At 46.9% G+C, this 12,249-nt stretch overlaps 1 protein-coding gene across 1 annotated transcript in view; it reads left to right on the forward strand.

Annotated features, from left to right (window-relative positions):
* Nucleotides 1-316: 316 nt before the first annotated feature.
* The window catches only part of CIMIP2C (ciliary microtubule inner protein 2C), a 28,627-nt gene continuing 16,694 nt past the window's right edge, over nt 317-12,249 (forward strand). The window contains exons 1-3 of the mRNA XM_060273204.2: nt 317-513; nt 3,589-3,862; nt 10,850-10,962. Coding sequence (XP_060129187.2) covers nt 440-513; nt 3,589-3,862; nt 10,850-10,962 — 461 coding nt within the window. The 5' untranslated portion in view covers nt 317-439. The remainder of the gene's footprint in view (nt 514-3,588; nt 3,863-10,849; nt 10,963-12,249) is intronic.

A 12,249-nucleotide genomic window follows, 5' to 3' on the forward strand; every position in this document is an offset into this window, starting at 1 on the left:
ATTGCGAATGAAGAAATGCCAATAATAAACAAGGTGATAAAAGGTGATAAAAATAATAATAAACAAGGTGATAAAACATAATAAAACATCACAAATACATCAATAGCAACAATAATAATAATAATAATAATAATAATAATAATAATAATAATAATAATAATAATAATAATAATAATAATAATAATAATAATAATAATGCTGCAAGCTTGTCCTGGGAGCAGATCTGATTGGGAAACAGCGGCTGATTCTTGCGCGCATTTCTTTCTCTTCTGCGCCTGCGCGGCTCCTTGGCCTCCCTCCCCTCCCCGCCCTCCTCGTTGCCATGGCGACGGGTTTGTGACCGCCGCGGCCTACGGCCCTCCTTGAAGCCTCGGCCTCGCCTGGGCGCCTCGCCTGCCTCCCCGCTTCCCTGCACGGCCGACGAAGGAGCAGCGGGGCCATGGCTTCGCGCAGCGCCGGGACGCTCCTGACCCAGTACAACGCGGCCTACGTGCCGCCGGGGCTCATGCCCGGGTGGGTCGCTGGGGGGGGGCGCCGTTTGGGGACCGAGGGGGGGGGGAGAAAAATTTTTTTGGGGGAGGGGCGGATAGAGAGAAAGAAAGCGCTGGTTTATGGCTTGCTTCTTCGGGGAAAGAAAAGGGAAAAGGCTGGATGACCTCTGGGGATCCTGCCCAGCTCTGCGGTTCCTTAGCGTGGCTGCACAGGAACTTTGGAACTCCCTGCCACTTGATATCAGGCAGGCACCTTTGCTGCGCTTAAGCACATCCTTGTTTAATCTGCATTGTAGGCAGGGGGTGGGCTGGATGACCTCTGGGGGTCCTGCCCAGCTCTGCGGTTCCTTAGCGTGGCTGCACAGGAACTTTGGAACTCCCTGCCGCTTGATATCAGGCAGGCACCTTCGCTGCGCTTAAGCACATCCTTATTTTAGTCCTGCCTGGACGCTTAGGAAGTTTGCACAAGTTTTAATTCCTCTTAGTCTATCCTCTTGGGGTTTTAGCTTTCTGTACGCTTTAAATCGCACTTGTAAACTTATTAGGGATGGGTTTGTTGTTTCGTCGTCCAGTTTCTTCCAAGATGGACGGGTGCCAACATTAGCTTTCTTTTATTGTTTCATATTTTTCATAAACCACTTAGAGGTCGTCCCTGTCCCCCCCTTGCAATCAAGCAGTATATATAGATTTTATGGAATAAAAAGTGCAGCTCCCTGCACAGGATCAGAGGAACTCTTGGTCCCAGCATTTACTCTAAAAAATGAAAAGGGAAAAAAGAAACAAAGCAGCCGCTCTCGGTCAGAAGGAAAAGACACTCCGGACAAGCTCAGAGGCACTTAGGCTAAGGTGCTGGAATTCTTTGTGTGTGTGTGTGTGTAGCAGGGAAAGGAAACGGGGAAACAAAAAAATGTCAAAATTCCCTGCAAAGAATCTGCGTCTGCCTCTCATCCCCATGGAGTTGCTTTAAAGTAGCTTTCAATGGTTTTCGTCGAATGGCTTTTTTCTTCTCTTTGTTATGTTTGCACCTTTCGCCATTGTTGTTCCCTTGTGGGCACCATCTCTCTCTCTCTCTCTCTCTCTCTCTCTCTCTCTCTCTCTCGGGAGACAATGGAGTTCGCCTCTGGGGGTGAAGTCAAACCGAAGGGACTTCCCCACCAAAGTGACTTCAAGTGCATGGAGGCAGGGCCGGATTTAGGTTGGATGAGGGAATGGCGCCCTTCCCATATCCAGCTGTCCTTTGTCAACAACAAATGGTCGCTGTTTTTTGGGGGGGTTGAATATATGCTATATGGTCATTTATGGACCTCATAGGTATCTCAAGACACTTGCACATGTTGCCATGCAACCAGTCCATGCAGAATTTAGGCACCCTATATATAAAGGTAAAGGTAAAGGGACCCCTGACCATTAGGTCCAGTCATGACCGACAATAGAACACGATAAAATTGTACATGGCATGGAGACAGCTGGTGGAGAAACCAGAGTGGATAGCTTGAGGATGATGTCCACCCAGTGTGCAGTGGCTGTGGGGAAAGGGAAATTCTGTGGGGTGTAACATAAGCAGTAAAAGGTATAACATAAGCTGTGGGGTGTAACATAAGCAGTAAAAGGTAAAGGGACCCTTGACCATTAGGTCCAGTCGTGACCGACTCTGGGGTTGCGCGCTCATCTCGCATTATTGGCCGAGGGAGCCGGCGTATAGCTTCCAGGTCATGTGGCCAGCATGACAAAGCCGCTTCTGACAAACCAGAGCAGCACATGGAAACGCCGTTTACCTTCCCGCTGTAGCGGTTCCTATTTATCTACTTGCATTTTGATGTGCTTTCCAACTGCTAGGTTGGCAGGAGCTGGGACCGAGCAACGGGAGCTCACCCCATCACAGGGATTCGAACCGCTGACCTTCTGATCAGCAAGCCCTAGGCTCAGTGGTTTAACCCACAGCGCCCAGTGATGTTTTAGGGAGCAGGGCCCATGACTTACACCATAGGAGCCTACACAACACAAAACACGGTTGCTGTATGTAGGTTTTATTTTATTTCATTATCTTATACAGTTTTTTCTCCTTTAATTATTTTGGGGGGCCCCCAAGAGAGCGGGCCCCTAAGCTATAGCTTGTTTAGCTTATACGTAAATCCGGCACTGCGTGGAAGTCCTGGGCTGCCCAGACAACGAGGCCACCCTCTCCTTGGAAAGGTCACCATGCAAGATATCTCCATTGGTAGAGCATGAGACTCTTCATCTCGGGGTCGTGGGTTCAAGTCCCACGTTGGACAAAAAGATCCCTTAATTGCAGGGGGTTGGACTAGATGGCCCTTGGGTTCCCTTCCAACTCTACCATTCTATGATTTTGTGATTCAAGACATTGGGCACCAGCTTGGCTGCAGGCAGGGCATTTTTTGCAGCTGGACCTCACCGGGACTTAGTTCCGGGCCGGCACCTCTCAGGTGGGTTCAATTGCCATTCTATAAGAATGAAGGAGGTGTTCATGGTGAGATCCGGCACTTCTTTTTTCTATAAAAATAGCACTGGCTGCAGGAGATGCTGGAAGGAAGTGTACAAGGCGCCACTACAGATTTGTGTAGGGTTCACTCCTCAGCCTTTTCTTCTCCCGAATATAAGGTTTAGGATCAGCGTTTCCTTCTCTTATATGGGCCCCCTTCCCGGGTTCACGAGCCCACCTGCCCCTCGCTTCCCCCTACAGCACATGCAGAAAAAATAAAATACATATTTTTTAAAAAACAATATGTTTCAAGGAGTTCAGCCATTTGGAAGATCGGCAACAGCCCCCTTCTTGGGTGCACAGTCGTTCTTAGTTTCCCTCTCGTTGCCTCTTTCCTAGGGAGAAAGATCCTTTCCCCAAGCATAGAAATTGCCTGTTATGGCATTGATCCAATGTCGCATTGGAAGCGGCGCTTTCCTTCGATTCTGCACCTACCCGGTACCGGCATAATCATTACTTGTGGTTTGTTGCGGCGATGATTGCAAAGGACTGCGCTTCTTAGGAGAGCTGGGGAAGTGATTTTTCAATAAAAGATAATGGCAATTGTTTGGGCCCTTCTTCCCCAGTTTTGCTCACCTTCCACCTTTCCCCCTCTAGGTATCGTGGCCATGTCCCCAACGTGGCGTTTTCCTTTGCGGATACCTATGGAAACACCACCATGAAGTACTTCCAAGATTTCCGAAGTGCCCTCATGGAAACCTGCCGCGGCCCCTACAGCAAAGGGGGCCAGTTCCCCACCCTCTTCTCTCCCGACCCAGGCCTGGTGATTGGGGCAAGGGCCAGGGGGTGGGACCGCTGGCTGCACACCCCCAACTACTCTCGCTACAATTTGGATATCAACCGCACAGCAGAACTGAAGGAGTTCTACAAGGTAAGGCAGGAGGCCTGGACCCACCGTCACCCCAGGTGGCCATTGACTCATACTGGAAACCATAGTATTGTAGGGTTGGGAGGTACCACAAGGGCCATCTAGACCAACCCCCTGCCATGCAGGAATCTGTTGCCTATCTTAGTGTTTTTAAGTGTCAGGTGTAACTTCAGCCTGAACACAGCAGAGTTTGCGCAGGTTTTTCCGGAAGCTTCTGGCGGTAACTTAAATGACTAGACGTCTGGACGCAGAATAAACTATATACAGGATTTATGAAAATAAAAGAAATCCAGAGTTTCTATGTGCAACTTTAGAACTCAAAAACAAAGTAAAATAAATCCTTTCCTCTCTGTCTCTCAACCGATACAGCACCTTTCCTCCTACACTCACCACACTCACCACACCACGTACTGTGCTAGCTTTCTCTGATAACAGGTCTCAGTGCTGAACTCAACCAATGAGAGCGCAGTTACTATGGCAGAAGTAGACCTTGGCTTTCTGCCCAGTGTTAATTGCTTGTCCTAGAGTTGATTGTGTGAAGAAGCAATCTGATGGCTTCTCATGCTACTAATTTAGCAAAACCCGAACAGCCTAGCATAGGACTTGAACCCACAGCCCTGAGATTAAGAGTCTCATGCTCTGCTTGTCACAGAGGATTCTGGTTCTTGGTTACGGGGGGCAGATTGGCCAGGCCTTTTGCCCTCCACACTCTTGCAGGGAACATTGCCTTTGGCAGGTGGGTCCTCATTTGGGGATGACCGGCTGTGCCGCTCACAGATCTCCATGGAACCCCTGATAAGCTTCCAAGGGACTTCTCCCCAGGGTCCCCTGCAAACTCACTTTGCAAACGGCGTGACCAGCTGATCCACTCGATCCCTTAAGAATGGAAGAAGAGCCCCGCTGGATCAGGCCCAGGAACCCCCCCCCCCAGGCCAGCACCCTTGTCACCAGTGGCACCCCCTGGATGCCAACAAGCCACCCTCCCTGACTGTGGGTTCATCCACACTTACCTTTTGCCCTGCGTTTTCTAGGCACATGCCCGCACTTTAAAGATCTGTCTCCCAGCGCTTGTTTGTGTGTGTGTTTTGCCCCAGCACCCTCCCCACAAAAAGCCATTCTTTAACGCTGCACCGAAACAAGCGGCAATTCGGGTTTCCTGCAGGTTGCTGTTTGCTCCGATTCAGCAGTGAAGAGTGGGTTTTCACAGGGAAAACACGGGGGCTTTTTTATTTTATTTTTTAAAGTGCTTTAAAGCGCACACCTGGGGCTGGAGAAACACAACACAAAAAGAAGTCCCGCCGTGCCCTCTCTTTGTCTGCTGCCTGTACGGCTTGCTTGTAGCTCCTAGTCGTTTTATGTTTGCAAAGGAATCGACAGCAACAGAAGGGCTGCAATCTTGGCTGTGCAGGGCGTGTGGGTGGTGCTGGGGGATTTGTGGAAAGTCTGCTGGTGGGTCGTGTTGCCTTCTGGAATCCAGGAGCCAGACACCCCTCCCTCCCTCCCGCCCGGCCGTGCCAAGCTCAGCTTCATAATCTCTGTCTCCCAAACCTGGAGCAGAGTCACTTTCTCCTTTCCCCAACGTTAAACAAGTCCGCGGCAGTCACGCAAGCTATAAATAATGAAGAGTGGGTAGCCAAAATTAATGAGCTGAGAACAGACACTATTTATTCAGATCTTCCTTTTGTTTGTTGGAGCTGGTATGGGTAGGTGGGTGGGGAAGTTTGATAGGTGGCTGGCCTACCTGTCAGTAATCTGATGTCACAACGACACCATTGCACGGTTTGGGAATGATGGTCTCTCCTCCTGCTCAGCATCTGGGTTCAACAATTACTGTAAATGGGAGCTTGGAAAGCTGTGATTTTGACTGGAGTATCCTTGCAGGCTGTATCTCCTTCTCCCAATCACCCAGTGCCGAATTTACGTAGACGCTAAACAAGCTATAGCTTAGAGCCCCACTTTCTTGGGGGGGGGCCAAAAAAACCTAAAAGGGAAAAAACACCTAGATGTACATTTCCAAAATATAAGGCAGGCATCCCCAAACTTCGGCCCTCAAGATGTTTTGGACTACAGTCCCCATCTTCCCCAACCACTGGTCCTGTTAGCTAGGGATCATGGGAGTTGTAGGCCAAAACATCTGGAGGGCCGCAGTTTGGGGATGCCTGATATAAGGTAAGTTCAACAATTACTTTGATAAAACACATATTTTGTTATGTAGAAATGGCTTTAGATAACTATTAGGTCCATAACTTACCATATAGCATATATTCAACACAAAGAAACCAGCGACAATTTGTTGTTGACAAAGGACAGCTGGACATATAAAAGGGCCCCATTACCTTCAGCAGCTGAGGGCCTAATCAAACCTAAATCCGGCCCTGCAATCACCGCTCCCCGAGCTCCTGCTTCCCCTTGAAGCACTTTTGCATATCTACCCTTTGTAGCCGAGACATGCTTTTCAAAGGTGCCCCCTCGCCTTTTCCCTTAACCCCCCCCCCCTTTGCAGAATTACAGGTGGGGAACACTGAAAATTCCCATGTCCGTTTTGCCTTTATGATATGCAGGGCCATCCCAGTGTACTGTTAGGAGTTTGATGAGGTGAATGCCTGGGTGATGGGCCATTAAGGGGAACAAAGGAAAGGGGCTCTGTGCGAGACAGCAAAAGGGTGGCAACTTGCAATTAGTTGGAAGGACAAAGCCAGGGTTGAGAGTTGCAGTGGCGAGGGGGAAACAGCAAGTTGGAGAGAGTGTGAATCCAAGGCCGCAGCTATGGGAGAAACAAGACCCTTTGGGGGTGTTAATGCTGTGAGCCCCCTCCATCGTAAGCTCAGGTTGTAGATATGTGCAAATAAACCATAGATCCTAAAGGCAGCAAAGTCTCCGCTGCGCCTCATTCCAAAAGGAATCACAAACCCCTGGAATCTCATGCCGCTCAGAGACTGGGGTGGCGTAGCACATTCCCTATTCCGCTTGAGTCGCTCACCTGCTTCACATTTCCCTCCCTTGTGCGCACAAATCCATTGACGCCATCCACCTGAAACGCAATGCTGCTTCCTTCTCTTTCTCACACACACACACACCCTAACAGCTCTGTAGCACTCGGGTGCCAGCAGGTTTTTTTGACAACTTCAAAACACTAGAATGCCCACTAACACCTCAGCAGCTGAGACAATAGCTGAGCAGGGCTCATTTCTGTCTGCTGAAGCCAAATTCTCACAACCAATTGCAGAGAAAGCTTCAAAAGACCATAGAGGGTTTTCCAGCAGCCTTTCCCCCTTTCGTAGAGCAAGCCGGAAAACATCTGCTTGTTCCTTTGATTTTTAGTGCATCTGCGTGCTCTTGTGTTTGAGCGGACTATCTCATTTGTCCGTGACGCAGCGGATTATGCAAAGATGGCTTTGCCTCTGGGAAAAGATGGGGGAGCAGAAAGGAAGCAAAAGTTGCTGTCTAGTCGATGCCCGCCTAGCCTAAAAAGAGGACCACCTGCCTGCTTGCCGACACCCCTACAGACTACCCTGTGCCACCCGTGTCCTGACTGACCACAGGGACATTGCTCAGGAGCACCCATCACAGCCCACCGGTCTTGGATCTGGCTGCCTGGAATAAGCAAAGGAGGATTGAAAAGAGGATAAGACAAATTCGTACAGGAGAGGGCTATCAATGGATGTTAGCTATGATGACTAGCCATGCCTCTGGGTAGCACTTGCTGGAAATTGCAGGAGGGGAGAGGGCTCTCCTGCTTGGATCCTGTTTGCGGGTTTTCGCAGGAATCTGGCTGGCCACTGCAAGAACTGGCTGCTGGACTAGATAGTCCCCCCCTGATGCCTGATCCTGCAAGCCCTTCTTAAAGGAAGGCAGGCACTATTGTTCCATGGTGCAGGACTGAGGACAGGCTGTGCAGGGCCACTTCAGATGGCGCAACCAAGAGAGTGTGTCAAGCAAATGCTCGGGGGCAAGGAAATGGGGCCACGTAGTCTCTGCTAGATTTTTGTCCCATCTTTCTTGCAAAGAACAGAAAGCAACATTCATTGGTTTATTTTTGCTCCTATTTTTATTATGCATTTTGTGTTTGTTATATTTAATGTTGTGAACCACCCTGAGATGTAGAATAATAATAATAATAATAATAATAATAATAATAATAATAATAATAATAATAATAATATTTATTTATTTATACCCCAGCCATTCTGGGCGGCTTCCAACAGTATATTAAAATACAGAACATTAAAAGCTTCCCTAAACAGGGCTGCCTTAAGATGCCTTCTAAAGGTCTGGTAATTGTTATTCTTAAGTTAGAACTGGATATGGAACAACTGAGTGGTTCAAAATTGGGAAAGGAGTACGACAAGGTTGTATATTGTCTCCCTGCTTATTTAACTTATATGCAGAATTCATCATGCGAAAGGCTGGACTAGATGAATCCCAAGCCGGAATTAAGATTGCCGGAAGAAATATCAACAACCTCAGATATGCAGATGACACAACCTTGATGGCAGAAAGCGAGGAGGAATTAAAGAACCTTTTAATGAGGGTGAAAGAGGAGAGCGCAAAATATGGTCTGAAGCTCAACATCAAAAAAACCAAGATCATGGCCACTGGTCCCATCACCTCCTGGCAAATAGAAGGGGAAGAAATGGAGGCAGTGAGAGATTTCACCTTCTTGGGCTCCTTGATCACTGCAGATGGTGACAGCAGTCACGAAATTAAAAGACGCCTGCTTCTTGGGAGAAAAGCAATGACAAACCTAGACAGCATCTTAAAAAGCAGAGACATCACCTTGCCGACAAAGGTCCGTATAGTTAAAGCTATGGTTTTCCCAGTAGTGATGTATGGAAGTGAGAGCTGGACCATAAAGAAGGCTGATCGCCGAAGAATTGATGCTTTTGAATTATGGTGCTGGAGGAGACTCTTGAGAGTCCCATGGACTGCAAGAAGATCAAACCAATCCATTCTTAAGGAAATCAGCCCTGAGTGCTCACTGGAAGGACAGATCCTGAAGCTGAGGCTCCAATACTTTGGCCACCTCATGAGAAGAGAAGAATCCCTGGAAAAGACCCTGATGTTGGGAAAGATTGAGGGCACTAGGAGAAGGGGACGACGGAGGATGAGATGGTTGGACAGTGTTCTCAAAGCTATGAACATGAGTTTGACCAGACTGCGGGAGGCAGTGCAAGACAGGAGTGCCTGGCGTGCTATGGTCCATGGGGTCACGAAGAGTCGGACACGACTAAACGACTAAACAACAACAACAACAAATTGTTATTCTCTTTGACCTCTGGTGGGAGGGCATTCCACAGGGTGGGTGCCACTACCAAGAAGGCCCTCTGCCTGGTTCCCTGTAACTTGGCTTCTTGCAGCGAGGGAACCGCCAGAAGGCCCTCGGAGCTGGACCTCAGTGTCCGGGCAGAATGATAGGGGTGGAGACACTCCTTCAGGTATACTGGACCGAGGCCGTTTAGGGCTTTCAAGGTCAGCACCAACACTTTGAACTGTGCTCAGAAACGTACTGGGAGCCAATGTAGATCTTTCAAGACCGGTGTTATGTGGTCTCGGCGGATGCCCCCAGTCATCAGTCTAGCTTCATCTATGGATGAAGGGTGGAATAATAATACTGTAATAATAATAATAATAATAATAATAATAATAATAATAATAATGGCCTCCACCTGTCTTAAATTCTCTCTATAATCCTTCGAGGCAGAATCAGCTGGGAAGCAGTGATTTCCCAAGGCCACTCAGTAGGGAGGTTATCTTCCCATTGCAAGGATTTGAACCCGAGTTTCCCTGGTTTTAAGTGCAGTGCACCAAGCCATCCTTCCCCAATGCCTGTGCCATTCAGATGTTTAGGACTACATCTCCCATCAGCTCCAGCCGCCACGGTATCCAGCCCCCCTTTCCGGCTTTGAAACTCCCTGCCTAGAGAAGATAGACTGACTCACCAGCAAAGTGAAGATTGTTTCATTCTGAAAGGCGTTTGGGAACTGACTGCTTTTGAGGAAAGGCCCGGTTCTGTGTTGCTTCACTTGTTATTGTGCTTAATGGATTTTCCATACTATTTTAATTCTATTAGTGTTTAATTACATTTTAATCATGGTCTCTTCCGTGTTTTTCCCTTGTTCTGTTTTATCTGTGTCAGCCGCCACGAGTTCCAGACTAGGGGAAAGGCTGGATATAAAGAAATATAATATATATTTTTAATAAACTTTATTTTAATTATGCAAACACAGGTTACAAAAAAAATTCATTAACCAAAAACAAAAACAAAGCCAAACAAAATATAAGAAAATCATATTCCAAACAACAACAGAAAATTAAAAATATGAAGAAAGAAGAAAAGGAAGCTATATATATGTATGTATATATGTACACACATATATATAGAAAAGCAGAAAACATATAGACACTAGCTTGAAATGTTATTCTATTTCAATAGCCTTAGAACTTAACATAACAAATAATATAGTAAATAATACAAATTAATATAACATAATATAACAAAAATCAACACCTATAATAGTATAACAGGTAAGATATCTTACAAACTTAAGATTTGGGTTATAAATCCTAAAATAAAGAAAGAAAAAAGAGAATTATAGATTAAAAATTGAAGATTACAAAAAGAGCTTCCCACTGTCCATACATCACTTTATTTTCCAAGCTTACCAGATTCTTGCTTCTTTTTAGTTACCCTTAAATTCCTACTGCTATTTTTTATAATTGTTATTAATTTTTCCCTGTTTTCTTTTCAATATAGGCATATCACCAGATCTATGTTGAAATTCTCTTTTCTTAGATAATCCTCTACCTGTTTCCATTCCTTAATACATTTCTGCTTGGGGATATTTCTAATTGCTGTGGTCATTTTATCTAAATTCATGAACCCAAAGCGAAATTATCCTGGTTGCAGCTCCAGGTCCCTTGATGCAGCTTAATTCAGTCTCTCTCCTCCCGTGGCCTGACCCTTATAACCTGTTGGTGTTTCACCTGCAGCTTGCTCAGATGCATCGCGAGCACTACATGGACAAGACCGGGACGGTGCACCCGGTTCCGTATTTTGTGATCCCCGTGAAGGAGAAGGAGAAGTACCCTCACCCTCTTGACCTGTGAGTCTAGTGGGCAAGAGTCAGGGTGGGTTGGGGAGGCCTCTGTTTATCACCATACGCTCATATAAGGGAACCCTTTTGTGTAACTCAGGTGATTTCCTTTGGGGGAAAAGGGTGTTCTAGGTTCACATACGACCTAACTTCCACTGAAAGAAACGGGGGGTTTCTCAGAGATGTAAATGGTGTCATGGAATTCTACTCAGTAGTGATCCAGAGCATATTCCAACATATAGTTAGCAGAGCAAAAACTTAAGCACGTTGCAGGATCCCCCCAAAATAGACCAGAGGCAATGAGTATTTCATCCAGCAGAACTTTACTCCAGCTGAAAGCAAATGAGCGTAATGGTCACAAATCCAATACATTCAGGATTGGCACAGTCCATAAGAAATCCAGTTGCAGCAGACTTAACCTAAACTTGCAATAATTTATAACAAGTCTAAACCTTAACACTAAGCATACTGTGTACAGAACACCACACCAGAAGGAGAAGAGAGACAGAGAACGTGAAACCCAGGCTCCTTCTGGCCTCCCTATTATAGTCAGCATGACCCTGGCAGAAGAGATAGCAGGACCGGTTTAAGGCAGCTGTACTCATCTTCTCGGAAGCAATAACCCAAACATCAGGAACCCTCTGCTTGTTTCTTTCACACAGAGAAGTTTCCAGAACCCTCTTGAATTAATTAGAATAGGAAAGATCTCTACACATCAGATCAATACTTTCTGCACTAAGAAATGCAAACTGACAGATAAACAAAAGACCTTCAGGGCTGGCTCAGAACCCTGTAGTTTTACTGGCACAGCTTTATACAGCTGCAGATGTCTGGTTCGAATCCAGACACCTCTCATGGGAGGAACCAACTCCTTGAGAGGCTTTCAAGTGTGGAGAGGAAGCGACTGGGATCCCTATATTTATTTTGGAAGTGGGGTGTTTTGTTCTGTTTCATTTTTTGTTGTTGCCCTTGTTTGGAATATAATTTTGCTCTTCGTTTTGCCATAGGTCTTGATCCCTCTTAGCTCTTTTCAAAAAGCAGCACGTCCTACGGCCCTCCCGCCAACCCTGAATGCTTCCCTCTGATCTCCTGGGAGGACCCCTCTCCCCCCCCCATCTCCTGTCCTTCCCTCGAGGCTGATGCTCACAACAGCTTAACCCTGGTCTGGATCACTCCAAAGGAGAAATGGTGGCTTTCCTCAGTGGTGGATGAAGCAACCCGGGGTTTCCCGGAGATGTTTACGCTTGGAAACCATGGAGGGGCAATCTGTGTGCTTGTGTGAGTGTGTGTAAGAGA

This window comes from Zootoca vivipara, chromosome 3 (assembly GCF_965207765.1).
Source record: "Zootoca vivipara chromosome 3, rZooViv2.hap1.1, whole genome shotgun sequence".
NCBI lineage: Eukaryota > Metazoa > Chordata > Lepidosauria > Squamata > Lacertidae > Zootoca > Zootoca vivipara.